The 23,976-nt window shown below is 46.7% G+C and overlaps 1 protein-coding gene across 1 annotated transcript; it reads left to right on the top strand.

Annotated features, from left to right (window-relative positions):
* The first annotated feature begins 13,937 nt into the window (after positions 1–13,937).
* myoc (myocilin) lies at positions 13,938–23,976 on the top strand. Its single transcript, XM_067990701.1, has 4 exons — positions 13,938–14,432; positions 17,025–17,081; positions 17,264–17,389; positions 22,023–23,976. Exons 1-4 carry the CDS (start codon positions 13,976–13,978, stop codon positions 22,805–22,807), a joined length of 1,425 nt encoding a protein of 474 aa, XP_067846802.1. The 5' UTR covers positions 13,938–13,975; the 3' UTR covers positions 22,808–23,976.

Here is a 23,976-nt window from a genome sequence, read left to right as displayed (position 1 = left end):
AGAAATCTATCAATCTCTGTTTTGAATGTACTCAATGACTGAGCCTCCACAGCCCTCTGGGGTAGAGAATTCCAAAGATTCACCACACTCTGAGTGAAGAAATTTCTCCTCATCTCAGTCCTAAATGGCCTGCCCTTTATTCTGAGAAATGTAACCCCTGGTTCTAGATTCCCCAGCCAGGGGAAACATCCTCCTTGCACCTACCCTGTCGAGCCCTGTAAGAATTTTGTATGTTTCAATGAGATCATCTCTCATTCTTCTAAACTCTAGAGAATACAGGCCTAGTCTACTCAATCTCTCCTCATACGACAATCCCGCCATCCCAGGAATCAGTCTGATGAACCTTTGTTGCACTCCCTCAATGGCAAGTGTATCCTTTCTTAGGTAAGGAGACCAAAATTGTACACAATACTCCAGGTTCGGTCTCACCAAGGCCCTATATAATTGCAGTAAGACATCTTTACTCCTGTACTCAAATTCTCTTGTAATAAAGGCCAGCATACCATTTGCCTTCCTAATTGCTTGCTGCACCTGCATGTTAGCTTTCAGTGTCTGATGTACAAGGACACCTAGGTCCCTTTGAACATCAACATTTCCCACTATCTTACCATTTAAAAAATACTCTGCATTTCTGTTTTTCCTACCAAAGTGGATAGCTTCACTTTTTTCCACATTATACTCCATCTGCCATGTTCTTGCCCACTCACTTAGCCTGTCTATATCCCCTTGAAGCCTCTTTGCATTCTCCTCACAACTCACATTCCCACCCAGTTTTGTGTCATCAGCAAACTTGGAAATATTACATTTGGTCCCCTCATCCAAATCATTGATATAAATTGTGAATAGCTGGGGCCCAAGCATCAATCCCTGCGGTACCCCACTAGTCACAGTCTGCCAACCTGAAGAAGACCCGTTTATTCCTACTCTCCGTTTTCTGTCTGTTAACCAATTCTCAATCCATGCCAGTATATTACCCCCAATTCCATGTGCTCTAACTTTGTTCACCAACCTTCTGTGTGGGACCTTATCGAAAGCCTTCTGAAAATCCAATTACATCCTCAAAGAACTCCAATAGGTTTGTCAAACATGATTTCCCTTTCATAAATCCATGTTGACTTTGTCTAATCCCATTGATATTTTCCAAGTGTCCTGTTATCACATTATTTATAATAGATTCTAGCATTTTCCGTACTACTGATGTCAGGCTACTGATGTTAGGCTAACAGGTCTGTAGTTCCCTGTTTTCTCTCTCTCTCCTTTCTTAAATAGTGGGGTTACATTTGCCACCTTCCAAACTGCAGGAACCGTTCCAGATGCATCCTCTATCTCTATAGCCACCTCTTTCAAAACCCTGGGATGTAGATCATCAGGTCCTTGGGATTTATCGACTTTCAATCCCATTAATTTCTCTAATACTATTTTTTTACTAATACTAATTTCCTTCAGTTCCTCATTCTCGCCAGACCCTTGGTTAGCTAGCATTTCTGGGAGGTTTTTTGTGTCTTCTTCCGTGAAGACAGACACAAAGTATTTGTTTAATTTCTCTGCCATTTCTTCATTCGCCATTATAAATTCTCCCGTCTCTCTCTGTAAGGGACCCACATTTGCCTTCGCCAGTCGTTTCCTTTTCACATACATATAGAAGCTTTTACAGTCCATTTTTATGTTTCTCGCTAGTTTACTCTCATATTATACTTTCCCTTTCTTTATCAATTTCTTGATCCTCCTTTGCTGAATTCTAAAATGCTCCAAATCCTCAGGCTTACTGCTTTTTCTGGCAACTCTATATGCCTCTTCCTTTGATTTAATACTATCTTTAATTTTTCTTGTTAGCCACGGTTGGACCACTTCTCTTTTTGGGTTTTTTTTTCATTCGTTCATGGGATGTGGGCGTTGCTGATGAGGCCGGCATTTATTGCCCATCCCTAATTGCCCTTGAGAAGGTGGTGGTGAGCCGCCTTCTTGAACCGCTGCAGTCCGTGTGGTGAAGGTTCTCCCACAGTGCTGTTAGGAAGGGAGTTCCAGGATTTTGACCCAGTGACGATGAAGGAACGGCAATATATTTCCAAGTCGGGATGGTGTGTGACTTGGAGGGGAACGTGCAGGTGGTGTTGTTCCCATGTACCTGCTGCTCTTGTCCTTCTAGGTGGTAGAGGTCGCGGGTTTGGGAGGTGCTGTTGAAGAAGCCTGGGTGAGTTGCTGCAGTGCATCCTGTGGATGGTGCACACTGCAGCCACTGTGCGCCGGTGGTGAAGAGAGTGAATGTTTAGGGTGGTGGATGGGGTGCCAATCAAGCGGGCTGCTTTGTCCTGGATGGTGTCGAGCTTCTTGAGTGTTGTTGGAGCTGCACTCATCCAGGCAAGTGGAGAATATTCCATCACACTCCTGACTTGTGACTTGTAGATGGCGGAAATGTTTTGGGGAGTCAGGAAGTGAGTCACTCGCCGCAGAATACCCAGCCTCTGACCTGCTCTTGTAGCCACAATATTTTTATGGCTGGTCCAGTTAAGTTTCTGGTCAATGGTGACCCCCAGGATGTTGATGGTGGGGGATTCAGCAATGGTAATGCCGTTGAATGTCAAAGGGAGGTGGTTAGACTCTCTCTTGTTGGAGATGGTCATTGCCTGGCACTTGTCTGGCGCGAATGTTACTTGCCACTTATGAGCCGAAGCCTGGATGTTGTCCAGGTCTTGCTGCATGCTGGCTCGGACTGCTTCATTATTTGAGGGGTTGCGAATGGAACTGAACACTGTGCAATCATCAGCGTACATCCCCATTTCTGACCTTATGATGGAGGGAAGGTCATTGATGAAGCAGCTGAAGATGGTTGGGCCCAGGACACTGCCCTGAGGAACTCCTGTAGCAATGCCCTACGGCTGTGATGATTGGCTTCCAACAACCACTACCATCTTCCTTTGTGCTAGGTATGACTCCAGCCACTGGAGAGTTTTCCCCCTGATTCCCATTGACTTCAATTTTACTAGGGCTCCTTGATGCCATACTCAGTCAAATGCTGCCTTGATGTCAAGGGCAGTCACTCTCGCCTCACTTCTGGAATTCAGCTCTTTTGTCCAAGTTTGGACCAAGGCTGTAATGAGGTCTGGAGCCTCGTTATCCTGGCGGAAGCCAAACTGAGCATTGGTGAGCAGGTTATTAGTGAGTAAGTGCCACTTGATAGCACTGTCGACGACACCATCCATCACTTTGCTGATGATTTTGTGCCTTGAAGAAATATATATTTGTTGCAAATTATGTATTAATTGTTTAAATGATAGCCATTGCCTGTCTGCCATCGTACCTTTTAATGTGGTTCCCCTATCAACCACAGCCAACTTGCGCCTCATACCTTCGTAGTTCCCTTTGTTTAGATTTAAGACCCTAGTTTCGGATTGAACTACATCACTTTCAAACTTAATGAGGAATTCTATCATATCGTGGTCACTCTTCCCTTAGGGCTCCTTTACAATAAAATTATTAATTAATCCTTTCTCATTCACAATACTAGACCTAAAATAGCCTGTTCCCTAGTTGGTTCCTCAACATACTGATCTAGAAAACCATCTTGTATACATTCCAGGAATTCGTCCTCCACAGTATTAGTGCTAATTTGGTTTGCCCAATCTATATTTAGATTAAAGTCCATGATGACTGTATTACCCTTAATACATGCATTTCTAATTTCCTGCTTTATACCGTGCCCTACATCACCACTACTGTTTGGTGGCCTATAAACAACTCCCACCAACGTTTTCTGCCCCTTGCTGTTTCTTAGCTCCACCCAAACTGATTCTACATCTTGATCTTCTGAGCCAAGATCCTTTCTCACAATTGTACTGATCTCATCCTTTATTAACAGCACTAACCCACCTCCTTTTCCTTTTTGCCTGTCCTTCCTAAATGTTGAATATCCTTGAATATTCAGTTTCCAGCCTTGGTCACCCTGCAGCCACGTCTCCATAATGGAAATTAGATCATACCCATTTACCTCTATTTGTGCCGTCAATTCATCTACCTTGTTGCGAATGCTGCGTGCATTCAGATAAAGTGCCTTTAATTTTGCCTTTTTAACATTTTTTCCTATTTTGACCTTATTTGCTGCTGGCCTTCGTTTCCGCTGCTTTCCAATTTCACTTACTACTTTTCTGCCTTCCACTTCCAGCTTTGTTACTCTCCCTTCTGAATCTCCTCTCAGGTTCCCATCCCCCTGCCAAGTTAGTTTAAACCCTCCCCAACAGCAATAGTAAACCTCCCCGCAAGGATGTTGGCCCCAGCCCTGATGAGGTGCAACCCGTCCGGCTTGTACAGGTCCCACCTCCTCCAGAACCAGTCCCAATGCCCCAGGAATCTAAAGCCCTCCCTCCTGCACCATCTCTCTAGCCACGCATTCATCTGCTCTATCCTCCTATTTCTATACTCACTATCGCGTGGCACCGGGAGCAATCCGGAAATTACTACCCTTGAGGTCCTGCTTGTTAATCTCTTCCTAACTCCTTAAACTCTGCCTCCAGGATCGCATCGCTCTTTCTACCCATGTCGTTGGTGCTGATATGGACCACCACCTCTGGCTGTTCACCCCCCCCCCCCCAGAATGTTCTGCAGCTGCTCGTTGGCATCCATGACCCTGGCACCAGGGAGGCAACATGCCATCCTGGAATCACGTTTGCGGCCGCAGAAATGCCTGTCTGCTCCCCTAACTATGGAATCCCCTATCACTATTGCTCTCCTGACCTTTCTCCTCCTCCAACCCCCCCCCCCACCCCCATCACCATACAGCTGAGCCACCCATGGTGCTGTGGACTTGGCTCTGGCTGCACTCCCCAGAGGAAGCCTCTCCCTCTCCAGTATTCAGAACTGAATACTGGTCAGAGAGTGAGATGCCTTCAAGGGACTCCTGCACTACCTGCCTGGTCCTCCTTGTCTGTCTGGTGGTCACCCAGTCCCTCTCTGCCTGCTCTTTCTTAAGCTGCGGGGTGACCACCTCCTGAAATGTGCTATTCACGTGGCTGTCAGCCTCGCGAATGCACTGCAGTGACTTCAGCTGTTGCTCAAGGTCCAAAATCTGGAGCTCGAGCTCCTCCAGCTGATGACACTTCCTGCACCTGTGGTTGTACAGGATAGGGAAGCGTCCTGGAGTTCCCACTTGGCACAGGCCGTGCATTCGACGGATGTGAGCTGCCCTGCCATGCCTAGATTTATTTGATTGTTTACTAAACTTAACAAAAATAAATTAAGCCTTAAAAGAAAACACTCAACAGAAAAAGAAATGCTCACCAGCTAACAGCCAATCAGTTCCTTTGCCCGTTTATTTATAGTTTTATTAGTCTAGTTAATAAACTAATTTAAGTTATTAAATTTAATAAATTAACAGCAGTTTTACGCTTCCAGCTTTTAATTTGATTTTACCCAATTCCCTAACTCATTATGGTCACTAGAAGCCATGATAAAGAAAAAACAACTTGCATTTATATAGAGCCTTTCATGATCTCAGGATGTCCCAAAGCGCTTTACAGCCAATGAAGTACTTTTGAAGTGTAGTCACTATTGTAATGTAGGAAATGCAGCAGCCAATTTGCGCACAACAAGATCCCACAATCTGCAGTGTGGTAAATGACCCGATAATCTGTTTTAGTGATGTTGGTTGAGGGATAAATATTGGCCAGGACACCAGGGAGAACTCCCCTGCTCTTCTTCGAAATAGTGCCATGGGATCTTTTACGTCCACCTGAGAGGGCAAACATCTCATCTGAAAGACGACACCTCCAAAAGTGCAGCACTCCCTCAGTACTGCTGTGGAGTGTCAGCCTGTATTTTGTGCTCAGGTCTCTGGAAAGACTGAAATCTCGGCTGAGCCTCCCTCTGTGATGGTTCACAAAGCATTGCTTGTTTGAAATGAACAGTCTTTTGTGTCTTAGAAGTGTCACGGCCAGGGGTCTGTTCAATAAAATGTTAAATGATTTTCCAAAATTTGCGAAGCTTAGTCCTATTAAAATACAGTTTTCCAAACATTTATGACACTCTTAAAATCTGGGCAGAACTGCTATAAATCAGGATAAGAATGATTAAATATGGACTAAAATATATAAATGCAAAGAACTGGCAAGTTTGGCAAAAGAACCAGAGGCAAGAGGAGGAGAATTTTTTTTATGCAGCCAGTTGTTATGATCTGGAATGCACTGTCTGAAAGGGTGGTGGAAGCAGATTCAATAGTAACTTTCAAAAGAGAATTGGATAAATACTTGTAGGGGAAACATTGCAGGGCTCTTTCAAAGAGCCAGTACAGGCACGATGGGCCGAATGGCCTCCTTCTGTGCTGTGGCAGTCTATGATTCTATTCTATGATATAAGATCATAATTTTATAAGGTACAAATATAAAAGTGGAGCTAAAACAGGCCAGTAGATGTTCTGGAGACTGGTGGGGTGAGGAGGGGAGGGGGAAGAGGGAATGGTTGGGGGCCTTCGCCAGTAGCAGTAACATCTGTCAGTTAAAATATGTAAAGGGGGAAACAAAACACACATTGTAGGAGTGTGTACTGCAACTGGTGAAACATTGGCTGCACTGCAAAGTTTTCTAAAGCTGAGTTTTCAGGCGTGCCTGAACCCACCTTCAGTGACTTCAACAGAAAACAAAACGGGCGTGGTGTAAAACGGGCCGCCCGTTCGCTATGAGCCCGTTTCGTGCTACTGGCGAAGACCAATTCCACCCCCGTTATTTTCAAGAGGCATCCTCGTGTGTTTGAGGAATTTCCAGGTGAGTTCAATCCAAGTGCCCCCGATCAGTAATGATGCCTCTGGAAAGAGCACTTCCTGTTGTCGCAGAGCAATTGATGCAGTCTTTTGTCAGCTTGAGTAGTTTATTTTGTAGATTATAAAAAAAATGTGCATTAACTGTGAGTGTTAGTTTTGATGCATAAGATTCCTTTAGAAGTTGCAACGTAACACTGGTAGACAACCCAGGGCTGGTACATTCACCACGATCAAGGGACTGGTTCAATGACTCTCACTTTTAGGCCTAACACCCGCCGCTGATTTGAAGCAGGGTTCCTGTATTTAACAGCCTTCCAACGTATAACAAATGCTTTCTCACACTACTCTTATTATTGGAGTCCTCCGTATTCCACACTTCAAATTCGGAGTGGCAAATCGTAGTCTATATTCAATTCCAATTGGTTCAGGTTAGGGGTAAATTATCGTATACTGTTTTCACAACAAGATTGTTTATATATGTTGTGTAAAAGACATAAGCCCAGATTTTGCTGGAAAAAAATGGCGTCTGAACGACGCACACCGTTATTAATGCGCAAATCAGTCAGCAACTTGTGGTGAGGAAGAGATACCCCATGAATTGCGAATCGCCGCAAGTTGCTGGCCGATTTGTGCCGTTCCAAAGTTAGCTTCACGATAATGGCTGTTCGGAAGGGAGTTCCAGGATTTTGACCCAGTGACGATAAAGGAACGGCGATATATTTCCAAGTCAGGATGGTGTGTGACTTGGAGGGGAACGTGCAGGTGGTGTTGTTCCCATGTGCCTGCTGCCCTTGTCCTTCTAGGTGGTAGAGGTCACGGGTTTGGGAGGTGCTGTCGAAGAAGCTTTGGCGAGTTGCTGCAGTGCATCCCGTGGATGGTACACACTGCAGCCACAGTGCGCCGGTGGTGAAGAGAGTGAATGTTTAGGGTGGTGGATGGGGTGCCAATCAAGCGGGCTGCTTTGTCCTGGATGGTGTCGAGCTTCTTGAGTGTTGTTGGAGCTGCACTCATCCAGGCAAGTAGAGAGTATTCCATCACACTCCTGACTTGTGCCTTGTAGATGGCGGAAAGGCTTTGGGGAGTCAGGAGGTGAGCCACTCGTTGCAGGATATCCAGCCTCTGACCTGCTCTTGTAGCCACAGTATTTATATGGCTGGTCCAGTTAAGTTTCTGGTCAATGGTGACCCCCAGGATGTTGGTGGGGGATTCGGCGATGGTAATGCCGTTGAATGTCAAGGGGAGGTGGTTAGACTCTCTTTTGTTGGAGATGGTCATTGCCTGGAACTTGTCTGGCACGAATGTCACTTGCTACTTAACAGCCCAAGCCTGGATGTTGTCCAGGTCTTGCTGCATGCGGGCTCGGGCTGCTTCATTATCTGAGGGATTGCGAATGGAACTGAACACTGTGCAATCATTAGCGAACATCCCCATTTCTGACCTTATGATGGAGGGAAGGTCATTGATGAAGCAGCTGAAGATGGTTGGGGCTAGGACATTGCCTTGAGGAATTCCTGCAGCAATGTCCTGGGGCTGAGATGATTGGCCTCCAACAACCAAACCATCTTCCTTTGTGCTAGGTATGACTCCAGCCACTGGAGCGTTTTCCCCCGATTCCCATTGACTTCAATTTTACTAGGGCTCCTTGGTGCCACACTCGGTCAAATGCTGCCTTGATGTCAAGGGCAGTCACTCTCACCTCACCTCTGGAATTCAGCTCTTTTGTCCATGTTTGGATCAAGGCTGTAATGAGGACTGGAGCCGAGTGGGGCTGGCGGAACCCAAACTGAGCATCGGTGAGCAGGTTATTGGTGAATAAATGCTGCTTGATAGCACTGTCGACGACACCTTCCATCACTTTGCTGATGATTGAGAGTAGACTGATGGGGTGGTAATTGGCCGGATTGGATTTGTCCTGCTTTTTGTGGACAGGACATACCCGGGCAATTTTCCACATTGTTGGGTAGATGCCAGTGTTGTAGCTTTACTGGAACAGTTTGGCTAGAGGCACGGCTAGTTCTGGAGCACAAGTCTTCAGCACTACAGCCGGGATGTTGTCGGGCCCCATAGCCTTTGCTGTATCCAGTGCACTCAGCCGTTTCTTAATATCATGTGGAGTGAATTGAATTGGCTGAGGACTGGCTTCTGTGATGGTGGGGATATCAGGAGGAGGCCGAGATGGATCATCCACTCGGCACCTCTGGCTGAAGATGGTTGCAAATGCTTCAGCCTTGTCTTTTGCACTCACATGCTGGACTCTGCCATCATTGAGGATGGGGATGTTTGCAGAGCCTCCTCCTCCTGTTGGTTGTTTAATTGTCCACCACCATTCACGACTGGATGTGGCAGGACTGCAGAGCTTTGATCTGATCCGTTGGTTGTGGAATTGCTTAGCTCTGTCTATAGCATGTTGCTTCCGCTGTTTAGCATGCATGTAGTCCTGAGTTGTAGCCTCACCAGGTTGGCACCTCATTTTTAGGTACGCCTGGTGCTGCTCCTGGCATGCTCTTCTACATTCCTCATTGAACCAGGGTTGATGCCCTGGCTTGTCGGTAATGGTAGAGTGAGGAATATGCCGGGCCATGAGGTTACAGATTGTGCTGGAATACAATTCTGCTGCTGCTGATGGCCCACAGTGCCTCATGGATGCCCAGTTTTGAGCTGCGAGATCTGTTCTGAATCTATCCCATTTAGCACGGTGGTATTGCCACACAACACATTGGATGGTGTCCTCAGTGTGAAGACGGGACTTCGTCCCCACGAGGACTGTGCAGTGGTCACTCCTACCAATACTGTCATGGACAGATGCATTTGCGACAGGTAGATTCGTGAGGACGAGGTCAAGTAAGTTTTTCCCTCGTGTTGGTTCACTCACTACCTGCCGCAGGCCCAGTCTGGCAGCTATGTCCTTCAGGACTCGGCCAGCTCGGTCAGTAGTGGTGTTACCGAGCCACTCTTGATGATGGACATTGAAGTCCCCCACCCAGAGTACATTCTGTGCCCTTGCTACCCTCAGTGCTTCCTCCAAGTGGTGTTCAACATGGAGGAGGACTGATTCATCAGCTGAGGGAGGGCGGTAGGTGGTAATCAGCAGGAGGTTTCCTTGCCCATGTTTGACCTGATGCCATGAGATTTCATGGGGTCCGGAGTCAATGTTGAGGACTCCCAGGCCCACTCCCTCCTGACTGTATATCAATGTACCGCCACCTCTGGTGGGTCTGTCCTGCCGGTGGGACAGGAAATACCCAGGGATGGTGATGGAGGAGTCTGGGACGTTGGCTGAAAGTTGTGATTCTGTGAGTGTGGCTATGTCAGGCTGTTGCTTGACTAGTCTGTGGGACAGCTCTCCCCATTTTGGCACAAGTCCCCAGATGTTAGTGAGGAGTACTTTGCAGGGTCGACTGGGCTTGGTTTGCCTTTGTCATGTCCGGTGCCTAGTGGTCTGATGCCGGGTGGTCCGTCTGGTTTTATTCTTATTCTGACTTTTTGTAGCAAAATTGTACAACTGAGTGGCTTGCTCGGCCATTTCAGAGAGCAATTAAGAGTCAACCACATTGCTGCTTCCTCCCATTCCTCCTGACTTCCCTTCAGTTCCCCTCACACTCCAATCCTAATCCATCATCTATTCAATTTCTCCCCCAAAATGGTCTCCGTGCTCATTTCTTCCGTGAGACGCATCTCCTGCACCCTTAATGCCATCTCCACTCAACTCCTGACCATTCAACGCCCCCTCCTGGACTCCGTGCTAGCTGACGTTGTTAATGGCGCTCTAATCTCAGATATTGACCCTTCCCCTTTCAAAACTGCTGACAACACCTCTTCCTTAAAAGATCCACCCTTTGCCCATCTGTACTGTCCAACTACCTCTCCATTTCTAACCTCATTTTCTCTCTAAGGACCGTGAATGCCTCCCATCACCTCCCAGCTCCGTGCCCATCTCCCTCAAAACTCCCCAATCAAACTCCTCCAGTCTGGCTTCTGCCTTCTCACAATAATGAGATGGCCCTGGTCAAAGTCAAGAATGATATCCCTCTGTGGTCATCACTGTGGTGCATTGACATTCCTTGTCCTCGCTGCGGTGTTTGACATGGATGGTCACACCAACCTTCTCTTTCGCATCTCCTCTGTGGTACAGCAATGTGGCACAGCCCTTGCACGGTTCCATTCCCAACTATCCGAATGTAGCCAGCACATCCTGCCGCTGCACCGTCACCGTGAGAGTCTCCCAAAGTCCTATCCTTGGCCTCCTCCTCTTCCTCGTTTTCATGCTGCCCTCAGTGACATTATCTGCAGACACAGGACCAACTTCCATATGTACGCTGATGACACCTCGCTCTACTTCTACAGCTGACCGTCTGACTTCAGATCATGCAATGAGTCACATCATCTTCCACTGAACATCAGGAAGGTCAAAGCCCCCAACATTTTACTGTGCTCCCTTGCCATTGTCTCCATTGTCTCCAGCCACCTCCCCAGACACTCACTCAGGCTGAACCAGGCCAGGCAAAACCTTGGCATCCTCACTTGGCAATCCAGGGATCAATAATAACTCAGGCATTTATTAACTTCAGGGGGTGTTTTTGGTGGGAGGGGTCCAAAGGTCGTTTGACTACAGGGCATCTATAACCAGCTCTGAACTACCTGCTTCACTTGAGCCCGGGGCGGGACCTGTGTGGTCTCCACATCTTGTACCCCCTTTGGCTCCAATAAAAGTTGGACTCCAAGGGCACTAAATTGGGCCGTGTAGCACCCATTGTTTCAGCGCTACGCGGCCCCTCGAACATCCAAGATGGCGTCTTGGCTGCGCGCGCACGTTTCCTGCGTGATGTGCGCCGGACGCCATCTTGGTATAGGTAGTAGCACACGCGCAAATACTGAACGACGGAAGCATGTAAAGTAAAGAGAAAATGGATACAATCAGTGTGCAATGCTGATTTAAAGTGATAGACACCATCTTGGTTCAACTCAACGCACTGTCTTAACCACAACCATTTTTACGTGTCTTAGAGTGCCTGGAGGATCCCCACCAGCACTATTTAAAGAGACCATGAAGGATTTACAGGTTCGTGACTGGATTATTGCTTCTGGCTGCTGAGACATTTGTACTTGTTTTTGGAGGTCTACTACACTTGAATACTAGGACGCGGGGACATAGCCTAACATTTAGAGCCAGGACGTGCAGGAGTGAAGTTAGGAAATGCTTCTACACGCAAAGGGTGGGAGAAGTTTGGAACGCTTTTCTGCAAATGGCAGTTGATGCTAGCTCAATTGTGAATTCTAAATCTGAGATTGATAGATTTCTGTGAACCAAGGGTATTAAGGGATATGGGGCTGAGGCGGGTATATGGAGTTAGGTCACAGGTCTGCCATGATCTCATTGAATGGCAGAACAGGCTCGAGGGTTTTATTGCCACTGCCACTTGAAGTCTCCTGATATGCACCGCCTTCTCCTGCAAGAAAGCAGGATGTGTGTTTGGGTGATGTGCCTGTCATGGTTGAATAGCTGCCATTGTTTGTGACCTGTGAGTTGTGGGTGGGCAACTTATAACCGTGGTAATGTGTAAGGGTGAGAGGAAGCATCTGATTGAAGAGTTGAGTACTGATGGAAAGAGTTTGTTGGTATTTGGGTGATGGGGGGATGTAGTGAGTGGTGCAGTGGATGCGGCTACTGGTGCAGCTGGTAGGAGATGCCACTTGACAGTTGACCTCACTCACCTTGACCACTTGTGTCAAAGCATTGAACTTCTTCCTGCACTGCATCCATGTTCATGGTGCTGTGCGACTGGCATTGACTTTGTCCCCCGCTGCCTCCCACTGCCTTTTGGTTATATGCCTGGAGGGTCTCTTGCTCCCCCCCACCCCCGCCCCCAGCGGATATAGGATGTCCCTCCTTCTGTCCACCTCTTGCACCAAGGCCTCTAGTGCATCCTCTGAGAACCTTGATGCACGCTCTCTTGCAGGCCTGGTACAAACTCAGATCAGCAGATTGGTGAGGTCTGGCATACAGATTGGAGGATGTGGGATTTAGCAATGTGCAACTTTTATTCAATCTTTTAACATAACACATCAGTGTGTAAACATAGGGACGGGACTTGCATCTGTATTTTACATGTGCGATGTCTTATCTCCGTTCAGCCTTGGTGCAGACTGTTATTTTTAGCAGGTACTGGCTACCTTCAAGCGATTTAAAGTTACATCCTCCCTTTAAGATATTGGGGCTCCCCTTGCTGGTGGAAAGTGAGAATTGCATTGAATCCCAGTGTGAACTCAATTTTCCAACTGCTTGCAGGTAAATCCTCAGGTTTACGAAAGTCTCCTCCTGCCTGCACAGGCGTGGATTAATAGCGAATTGATCCACCCGCGCCCAATAATAGGCCTTGTCGAATTTCCACCCCAACAAGTGCCGGGCTGAGATGCACCAGGAATCAAGTTTTCCCTCACAAGCCCTTTAAACCGACCTCCCCCAATTATTTGTGGGTATAAAGGAGGGGTGTAAAGGTAATGTGACAGTCTCTGGGCTAAGGCTTGGTGAGACGAGTACCGCGATGGAGAAAGGAGGATAAAGTCTCCAGTCCCCCCCCCCCGATCACTGCACTCGGTGTTTGGTATAAAGTGGGTCTGAAGAGCATCGCCCGGGCTCCCGCCCAGCCCCTCAATCGGTAGATGCGTTTGCCCGTAAAAATAATGAAACAAATGCATATTATTGGACAGGGTGAGACGTTTAGGAGACGAGTCCAATAAATCACAAATACGGATTGGGGTGGGGGGGTCGGTCTTAAAGCGTGCGACTTTGATGTGACCCTATGTCTAATGCTGCACCCCACATGTGTGCAAGTCATGATCATTTATAATAGAAAGAGGAACTGCTGGAAACTCTCCGGCATGGAGAGAGAAACCATTGGGTTTCGATGTCCTTTCATCAGAAACGATAATTTCTTTGGTGTAAAGGGTTATCAAGTTGTTTTTTGCTGTGAGTTGGCAGACGGTCACCTCCCAAATATCACTCACACGCTCAGTCTCCTCTCCTGATACTGATCTGATTCCCTAACTCATGTCGAAGGACTGAGCCCCTCTCATTCCCGAGCCCCCCCCCCCCCAGATGTGGACTCGGTCAGTTGGATGCAGTGAACCCGCCCCCTTGTAAAGCGCATTATAAATACCCTGGGTCCACCCCAGCTCCAGACACACGCCGATCCGATCCCAGCCCGACCCTCTCACTAGCTGCCAGCCGGGATGATCGCCGCCGCCGCCTCTTTGCTGACTTTCGCCTCGTTCTTCCTGGAAGCCCCTGCCCAGTTGCCGCCGACCTTCTCCCGCAGCTTCAACCGGGATGGGCGATGCATTTACTCCTTCGCGGTGCCCAGCCCGGTGGAGACGAGCTGTTCCGAGCCGGGGGAGGCTCTGGCCGCTATCCGGGAGCTGCAAAGGGAGAGGGCTGCCCAGCAAAGGGAGGTGGAGTCCATGGGCGACAGGCTGCGGCTCCTGGAGGGCTTGGTGTCCCGAGTCCAGGGGGAGACGAGTGGCCAAGGCTCGTTGACGCTGCCCCCCAGGCACCGGGTGGATGTCAGGAGGCTGGAGGCGGAAAAGTTGGAGTTGCTGCAGCGGCTGGACAACATGCGGCAGGAGAACGCCCACCTCCGGGCCAACCAGTGTCCGGGCATCCGAGAGACTGCTCAGGACCCCCACCAGGGTAGGAGATCCCTGAATCCCAGCTCCTGCTTCAGATCAGGGCCAGGTTCCCAAATGGGATTGCAGCCTTAGAGTGCTCCTGATGTGGAGATGCCGGTGATGGACTGGAGCACTCTAATTGTAAACAATTTTACAACACCAAGTTATAGTCCAGCAATTTTATTTTAAATTCACAAGCTTTCGGAGATTTTCTCCTTCCTCAGGCAAATGTTGCCTGAGGAAGGAGAAAATCTCCGAAAGCTTGTGAATTTAAAATAAAATTGCTGGACTATAACTTGGTGTTGTAAAATTGTTTACAATTAGAGTGCTCCAGTGGGAATGTCCTTGTGTGTTCACAGTAGTGGAGTGAATGGTTGTCCATTGCACCCAGAGACCAGCGTGAGTACAAGGTGGTCGGTTAGAGGGGACTTTCTGTCCTCTCTTTTACTTCAGTTTGGGGGTCCCAGACAGGCAGTGCCCTGTGCAACATGACCCGCTCCCGGCCTCAGGGAGCTCCCCCTCCAGGACATTACCGTCCGGGGCATCATCTCTGGAAAAGTTTAAAATGTGCTCGAGAGGTGGAAGCGATCAACCCGGACACTTTTTAAACCAGCAATGAGTCAACCCCACACAGCCCCTTCCAGGAGAGCTCTCTCTGCTCCGGGATCAGGTTGAGATCTGGCTCCAGTCTCACTCTCTGCTCCGGGATCAGGTTGAGATCTGGCCCCAGTCTCACTCTCTGCTCCGGGATCAGGTTGGGATCTGGCTCCAGTCTCACTCTCTGCTCCGGGATCAGGTTGGGATCTGGCTCCAGTCTCACTCTCTGCTCCGGGATCAGGTTGAGATCTGGCCCCAGTCTCACCCTCTGCTCCGGGATCAGATTGAGATCTAGCTCCAGTCTCGCTCTCTGCTCCGGGATCAGGTTGAGATCTGGCTCCAGTCTCACTCTCTGCTCCGGGATCAGATTGAGATCTGGCTCCAGTCTCACTCTCTGCTCCGGGATCAGATTGAGATCTGGCTCCAGTCTCACTCTCTGCTCCGGGATCAGATTGAGATCTGGCTCCAGTCCCACTCTCTGCTCCGGGATCAGATTGAGATCTGGCCCCAGTCTCACCCTCTGCTCCGGGATCAGGTTGAGATCTGGCCCCAGTCTCACCCTCTGCTCCGGGATCAGGTTGAGATCTGGCTCCAGTCTCACTCTCTGCTCCGGGATCAGATTGAGATCTGGCTCCAGTCTCACTCTCTGCTCCGGGATCAGATTGAGATCTGGCTCCAGTCCCACTCTCTGCTCCGGGATCAGATTGAGATCTGGCTCCAGTCTCACTCTCTGCTCCGGGATCAGATTGAGATCTGGCCCCAGTCTCACTCTCTGCTCCGGGATCAGATTGAGATCTGGCCCCAGTCTCACTCTCTGCTCCGGGATCAGATTGAGATCTGGCCCCAGTCTCACCCTCTGCTCCGGGATCAGGTTGAGATCTGGCCCCAGTCTCACCCTCTGCTCCGGGATCAGGTTGAGATCTGGCCCCAGTCTCACCCTCTGCTCCGGGATCAGGTTGAGATCTGGCTCCAGTCCCGCCCTCTGCTCCGGGATCAGGTTGAGATCTGGCTCCAGTCCCGCCCTCTGCTCCGAGATCAGATTGAGATCTGGCTCCAGTCCCGCCCTCTGCTCCGAGATCAGATTGAGATCTGGCCCCAGTCTCACCCTCTGCTCCGGGATCAGGTTGAGATCTGGCCCCAGTCTCACCCTCTGCTCCGGGATCAGGTTGAGATCTGGCCCCAGTCTCACCCTCTGCTCCGGGATCAGGTTGAGATCTGGCCCCAGTCTCACCCTCTGCTCCGGGATCAGGTTGAGATCTGGCCCCAGTCTCACCCTCTGCTCCGGGATCAGGTTGAGATCTGGCCCCAGTCTCACCCTCTGCTCCGGGATCAGGTTGAGATCTGGCCCCAGTCTCACCCTCTGCTCCGGGATCAGATTGAGATCTGGCTCCATTCTCACTCCAGTGAGTGTTCTCACTCTCTGCTCCGGGTTTTATACTGGAACAGCGAGCCTAAAGTTGGAGAATAAGCGCAGTCCGCGGACCACCCCGGAGGGGCAGAGGTTTAGACTGTAATAGTGAAACAATACTGATTGACCGCAGCTCTAGATTCGTTTCCTCGGTTTCTCAGCCAGATTCTTACACCAATAATTCAACTAAGAACGCACATTCGCTTACATTTAACATTAACATGCGAATGTTAAATAAATAAAAACTACCTGCTGGAAATCTGAAGTTAAAACCTTACGGCAAATCGGTCAGCGTAAGAGAGAAAAATAAAAGATCTCGGATAGAAGGTCACATCGAAAAAAAATGTATTTTCTCTCCGGCTCTGATTGTTGTGCATTCCCAACACTTTAAACATTCGGCATAAATATCAATTATAAAATTATGTTTTTGTTTAAGCTCAGTGCAGGCAGACTTCCTTCCGTTTGATTTGTGCAATTTTGATTTCAGTTTTGTTCCAAATGATAGAAACCAACAGGGACTGTGAGTAGGAGGGAGAGGAGCAGTTACATTTGTGAAATCCACCAGTGCCGGATTCTGAAACAAGTTGTTTATATTTTGCCCTGTTTTAGGAAGGCAGGGTTCCTCCAGTTTACCTTCTCGACAGAGAACACACCCGGAACGAGAAGGTAAGAGTCCGATGCAAAGTTTTTAAAAAAAGTTTCACAATTAATCCTTCTGGAAGGTTGAGTGTTTGCAGTTTTTGGAGGAAGATTTCTACGGTTGTAGGTGATACTAAATTGCTGCAGCTCTTTTTCTGTCGATTTTCCATTTACAATGCCCAGAATATTTTTCCCCCCTCTCCCTGCAGCGTCCAACTGGAGCTTCGAAAACCCTGGATACCAAGAGCTGAAATCGGAGATCACGGAGATCCCAGCTTCCAAACTGATACCCAGGAGTGATTCCGGCAGCTCGACCATTCAACAGCAAAGCTCAGGTATCAGCAAATAAAATGCATGCATTTAAAGATTCTCCTGCTCTACCATTTGTAGCAGAAAGCCCTGCAAACGGGCATATAACACAGAGACCGCTGTTCATAGCACTGCGGGGTAAGATATATTTCGTAAATTGCTTTATTTCGATTGTGTTTTTTTATATATATAATTGCAATCAACGCGCCGGGGCTCAATGTTGTCTGGTGATAAAATGTGCAATTTACTCAAGCGACCAGCAGGTGGCGAAGGGGCAGCACTGGCTTCAAGCCTCTATAGTCATTACAACAACTACTTGCATTTATATAGCGCCTCCAACGGAGTAAGGCGCTTCACAAGGGCATTGTCAGACAACATTTGACACAGAGCAACATAAAGAAATATTAGAACAGGTGACCTAAAACTTAAAGAGGTAGGTTTTAAGATGCAACATAAAGGAGGAGAGAGGTAGGGAGGAGAGGCTTAGGGAGGGAATTGCAGAGCTTAATACAAAGAGCAGCAGCAGTTCATCCAACATGTGTATATGACTGAACGGACAGGCACCTCGCAGTATCAGTACATTTCAGGCAGTGTAGTAATACAGCTGTAGATATGCGTGTCATTTATTAGGTAGTGGAAAGGGAATGTAAAATTAGACTGGAGGCAAATTAGATTGCGACTAAAATCGAAGGGATTAGGAACATACAAAAATGACAGACATGAAAAGACCCACCGATCCAGCCAGTCCTGTCCCATATAATGGTGATTCCTTATGCATCACAATACTGACGCTCCCCACCTGGAGCCATGGGGGAGGTGAAACGTTGGCCTTGGTTTTTAAGCTAATCAGGGACAAAATCTAGAAAATTCCTCTCCGATCCCTTTAGACGATCAAATATATCCCTGTGAGGAGGAAAGACTCCACAAAAAGGGTGAACCGACCATGGCTAACTAAGGAAGTCAAGGATGGTATCAGATTAAAAGAAAAAGCATACAACATGGCAAAGATTACTGGTAAGCCCGAAGATTGGGAAAAGTTTAAAAACCAGCAAAGGATGACTAAAAGAATAATAAAGAGGGAGAAAATAAATTATGAGAGTAAACTAGCAAGAAATATAAAAACTGACAGTAAAAGCTTCGACAAGTATATAAAAAGGAAGAGGGTAGCTAAAGTAGACATTCATCCCTTAGAGGGTGAGACTGGGGAAATAATAATGGAAAACCAGGAAATGGCAGAGGAATTGAACAGATATTTTGTATCTGTCTTCACAGTAGAAGACACTAATAACATACCAACAATAGTAGATAATCAAGGGGCAAAGGGGAGGGAGGAACTAAAAACAATCACTATCACTAGAGAAAAAGTACAAGGTAAACTAATGGGTCTAAAGGTTGACAAGTCCCCTGGACCTGATGGCTTGCATCCGAGGATCTTAAAGGAAGTGGCTACAGAGATAGTGGATGCATTGGTTATTATCTTCCAGAATTCACTAGATTCTGGAAAGGTCCCAGTGGATTGGAAAACTGCAAATGTAACATCCCCATTCAAGAAGGGAGTGAGACAGAAAGCAGGTAACCATAGACCAGTTAGCCTAACATCTGTCATTGGGAAAATGCTAGAATCCATTATTTAGGAAGTAGTAGCAGGACATTTGGAGACTCATGATATAAAGGAGAGTCAACATGGCTTTATGAAGGGGAAATCATGTCTGACAAATTTATTAGAGTTCTTTGAGGAAGTAACGGGCAGGGTGGATAAAGGGGAACCAATGGATGCAGTATATTTGGATTTCCAAAAGGCATTCGATAAGGTGCCACATAAAAGATTACTGCAAAAGATAAGAGCTCATTGTGTTGGGGGTAATATACTGGCATGGATAGAGGATTGGCTAACTAACAGAAAACAAAGAGTCGGGATAAAAGGGTCATTTTAAAAATGGCAATCTGTAACTAGAGGGGTGCCACAGGGATCAGTGCTGGGGCCTCAAATATTTACAATATAGATCAGTGACTTGGATAAAGGAACAGAGTGTCTTGTGGCCAAATTTGCTGATGATACAAAGATAGGTGGAAAAGCAAGTTGCGATGAGGACACAAAGTGTCTGTAAAGGGATATTGACAGGTTAAGCGAATGGGCAAAAATTTGGCAGATGGAATATAATGTGGGAAAATGTGAAGTCATCCACTTTGGGAGGAAAAATAAAAAATCAAAATATTATTTGAATGGAGAAATACTACAAAATGCTGTGGTACAGAGGGATCTGGGTGTCCTCGTACATGAAACACAAAAAGTCAACATACACGTGCAGCAGGTAATCTGGAAGGCAAACGGAATATTGGCCTTTATTTCTAGGGGGATGGAGTATAAAAGCAGGGAAGTCATGCTACAACAGTACAGGGTGCTGGTGAGACCACCCCTGGAGTACTGCGTACAGTTCTGGTGCCCTTATTTAAGGAAGGACATGCTTGCATTGGAGGTAGTTCAGAGAAGGTTCACTAGGTTGATTCTGGGTATGGAAGGGTTGTCTTATGAGGAAAGATTGAACAGGTTGGGTCTATACTCATTGGAGTTTAGAGAGGAGATCTTATTGAAATATACAAGATTCTGAGGGGACTCGATAGGGTAGATGCTGAGAGGATCTTACCCCTCTATGGGTGGATCTAAAACTAGGGGACATAGTCTCAGAATAAGGGGACGCCTATTTAAGACGGAAATGAGGAGGAATTTCTTCTCCCAGAGGGTCGTGAATCTTTGGAATTCTTTACCCCAAAAAGCTGTGGAAGCTGAGTCATTAAATACATTCAAGACTGAGTTAGACAAATTTTTGATCAGCAAGGGAGTCAAAGGATATGGGGAAAGGGCGGGAAAGTGAGTTGAGGTAATAATCAGATCAGCCACGATCTCATTAAATGGTGGAGCAGGCTCGAGGGGCCGAATGGCCTACTCCTACTCTTATGGTCTCAGGGCTGCTGTGAACTTTGGTCAATTTCTCTTTCACCAAATAATGATCAAACGGGATCATTATAGCAACCACTTCTGAGGGGGGAGGGTGGGGCCTAGATTCACCAATATGGGGAATAAGCTTTTGGTAAGGAAATGTGCTCACTGGTGCCATTATACTATAGCTACAGACAAGGTCCAGCTCCTGCCTGCAGCAATGCAGATCCAACAGACCATAGTTTATACCGTAGGTTTCACATCCCTCTGCAGTCAGGTGAGGGGCAGCATTGCGCTGCGGTGCACTGCATGTTCGGGCTCCACTAATTTGCGTCCAAATGTCAGACGTTTTTAATGTTTGGGAACAGACCGAACAGTTGGCTTTCTGCCGTTATTAAAAACAAAAGCTTTAAGACGAACGTGGTCAGCACATTGCTGGGAACTTGTTAAAGATCACTTTGCACCCGCTGCAGTATAGCTTTTTTTTTTAATGCTTGCTTCGACTTATTAACTCACCGTCTTTCTCAATGTTGAAATGTGGCCCCGCGCTCATTTCCGACCCGGTTGGTAAATTTTTTTTGCATGAGTGTCGCAAGCTGCAATGGATGTTCCCGGGCCTTGAACAGCCCGATCCCCAGTCCTTTAAAGGGAGGGCTGGAGGCCGCTCAGAACAGGCCCAAGAATTTTTACATCTTGCGGTGTTGGTAGGAGCAGGAATGTGGGCCTCCCGACTCCACCCTCGCCCCCTCTCCCCTGGACTTAACTTGTGGGCCTCGGCAAGGGGCAAAAATTGATACGGCCGTGAGCTGCTCGCCTAATGTATCACGATGCGGCCCGAGTACGAATTTAGTTCGGTCCTTGGGCCTTGCCCTTCCGGTGTACAGTGGCTGCGAGCCGCCGGAATCACGCCAGGTTTGGGGCGCTAAAGAATTTAGGCCCCAAGATTTCTATATAGATCAGGTCGGTGGGACAAGGGATCAAGTATATCTAAAGGATGGATAAAAAACCCAACCCTGCTGTTGTATTGTAATGGCCCTTTTATATTACATTTGCCAACAGAGGCACACCTGTAGTATAAAGGGGATATATGTGACCAACAAATGATGACCTGAAGCATAAGAGCACAAGTTGATTCTTGTGTATGTTGAAGTATAACCGTAGGAAATATCATTCATATTCACTTTTTTGATCAGCTGAGTACCCAATACCCATGGAGTCTCCAAGCTAAGGTACGCAGGAACAAGAGTAGGTCATTCAGGCCCTCCGGCCTGTTCTGCCCTCCAGTTAGATAATTTCTGATCTGCACCTCAACTCAGTTTACCCACTTTTGATCCATATCCCTTGATACTCTTAACTAATAAAAATCTGTTTCAGTCTTGAAGATTTCAATTGACCCTGCATCCACAGCCTTCTGGGGGAAGAGAGTTCCACATTTCCACTACCCTAAAAAGTACTTTCTGATTTCACTCCTGAATGGCTTAGCTCTAATTTTAAGATTTTGCTCTCTTGTTCTGGATTCCCCCACCAGAGGAAATAGCATCTCTGTATCTAAGCAACCCTACAATTTCCAACCTTTTGATATGGAGTGCACCTATTTGCTTTGGAGGGAGATATTCATATTCAGTTAACTGACATAGAAAATAAGTCCCTGCTCGTGATGTGCAAGTATAAAGTTAAATGCAGTGCCTGAATGGATTTGTTTCTTAATCTTGCCCTGGCAGGCTGTGGGATGCTAGAATGGGTAGGAGAACCAGTTACATTCCAAAAAGCAGATACGATTGCAGGCAGGTATGGAGTTTGGATGAAAGATCCTGAGCCTGTGGCACCTCATACCAGGGAGTCCATCTGGAGAATCAACACTGTTGGCACTGAAGTTCGCCAGCTATACGAGTACAGTGACCTAGATCAGTTCATGAAGGGCTACCCAAACAAAGTTTATGTGTTACCAGAACTAGTAGAAAGCACAGGGAGTGTCATCTACAGAGGATCCTTATACTACCAGAGACGCAGGTCAAGGACCTTACTGAGATACGAAATGAAAACAGAGACAATTTTGGTTCGAAAGGACTTGCCCAACGCAGGCTACCAAGGAGTCTACCCATACTCCTGGGGTGGCTACACAGACATAGACTTTGCTGTAGATGAGCTGGGTCTTTGGGTAATCTACAGCACCAATCAGGTTCAAGGAGCCATTGTGATCTCCAAACTGGACCCCAACACTCTGGAAATAGAGCAAACCTGGACGACCGCTATACGCAAAAGATCAGTTGCTAATTCTTTCATGATCTGCGGGACTCTCTACACGCTGAACAGTTATTCCAGTCACGATGCAGTCATCAATTTTGCCTACAACACTAACACAAACAGCAGCAAGGTACTGAACATCCCATTTGAGAACCGCTACCGATACAACAGCATGATTGATTATAATCCTGCAGAAAAGAAGATCCTGGCTTGGGACAATTTCAACATGGTCATGTATGACATTAGGCTTTCTAAAATATGAAGGCCCCAGAGTATCTCATGGACAAGAAACAATGTGTTATTTTCTCTTTAAAAATATGTATATAGATTACAGACAGTTATAGCACAGCAGTAATTTGTGCACTAATTCCATAACTATCGGAGACCAGCTTTAACTATTATCAGTGAAGAAAATATTAAAACAGTAGTAATGGTTATTTCATTAAATGTTAAAGGTTTGAACAGTTGTGATCGGATGATGCTTGATTTGATTAAAAATATTAATTCTTGGAAATCTATAACTTGATTGTCAGATATGCATGCAATATTCCTGATTCTTGTCTGCAGTTTCATTATAAACCAATCTGACAGCATTTAGTTAGAGCTAAGAATAGAACCTCATTTTGTTTAGAGATGCAATTCAGTCCCATCCAGCTTATATATATTTTTAAATTTTTGGCAGTGAAGAAAATGGGTATTAAAAAAAGTGGAAGGAAACTAAAATCAGCTCAATAACCAATTGGAAATCAATACTTCCTTTTAAAAAAAAACTTGTTCTTACCCAAATAGTTTGATATTTTAGGTAGATGAGCATATACAAGGAGGACCTGACCTCCTAAAATCAGACTACACTTTTGAAATGAACATCTTTGATATACTCCAATGGTTCAGACATCCCTAGAAGGAATAGCACACATATATATAATATATATATATATATACACATTGTTTTTTGAATCTGTGGCATCCTACTGGCAAATGTAAAAAGAATGCAAAGAGAATCATCGTTCAGACACGGGAAAAATATCGAGAGAATCAAGGGATATGGGGGGAAAGTGGAGTTGAGATAAATCAGCCATGATCTTATTGAATGGCAGAGCAGGATCGAGGTGCCATATGGCCTACTCCTATTTCTTATATTCTTATGTAAAGCAAAGTCATTGCAAGTGTGTGGAGAGACAAAAACAATGTCCCCACATATGCATTTTCATCACTTAGTGTTTCAAGCTGGGCTGGGCACATTTGCAGAAATTTAATTTCCGATTTAAACACAATTTCCATTTTAAGTAGATTTTATTTGCCAAAAAGATTTGCATCCACTTAATTTTATAGGACTGGATCTCTGCACCCCTGATGCATTCTCAGCTTTTATAGTACCAGCACTGGATTTTCTACCTTTTACCTTTGTAAAATAAAAATTGTTGAACTTGA

This window comes from Heptranchias perlo, chromosome 9 (genome assembly GCF_035084215.1).
Source record: "Heptranchias perlo isolate sHepPer1 chromosome 9, sHepPer1.hap1, whole genome shotgun sequence".
In the NCBI taxonomy this organism is placed as follows: domain Eukaryota; kingdom Metazoa; phylum Chordata; class Chondrichthyes; order Hexanchiformes; family Hexanchidae; genus Heptranchias; species Heptranchias perlo.
The sequence above is the reverse complement of the archived record's forward strand: the minus strand, read 5'-3'. Positions and strand labels throughout refer to the sequence as shown.

What these genes read in the sequence shown, in the direction of transcription:
- myoc (XM_067990701.1), top strand. Translation starts at nt 13,976, where the DNA reads ATGATCGCCGCCGCCGCCTCTTTGCTGACTTTCGCCTCGTTCTTCCTG. An exon ending in TGCTCAGGACCCCCACCAGG is followed by an intron (nt 14,433 to 17,024) that starts GTAGGAGATCCC and finishes GCCCTGTTTTAG; the next exon opens with GAAGGCAGGGTTCCTCCAGT. An exon ending in CATTCAACAGCAAAGCTCAG is followed by an intron (nt 17,390 to 22,022) that starts GTATCAGCAAAT and finishes TTGCCCTGGCAG; the next exon opens with GCTGTGGGATGCTAGAATGG.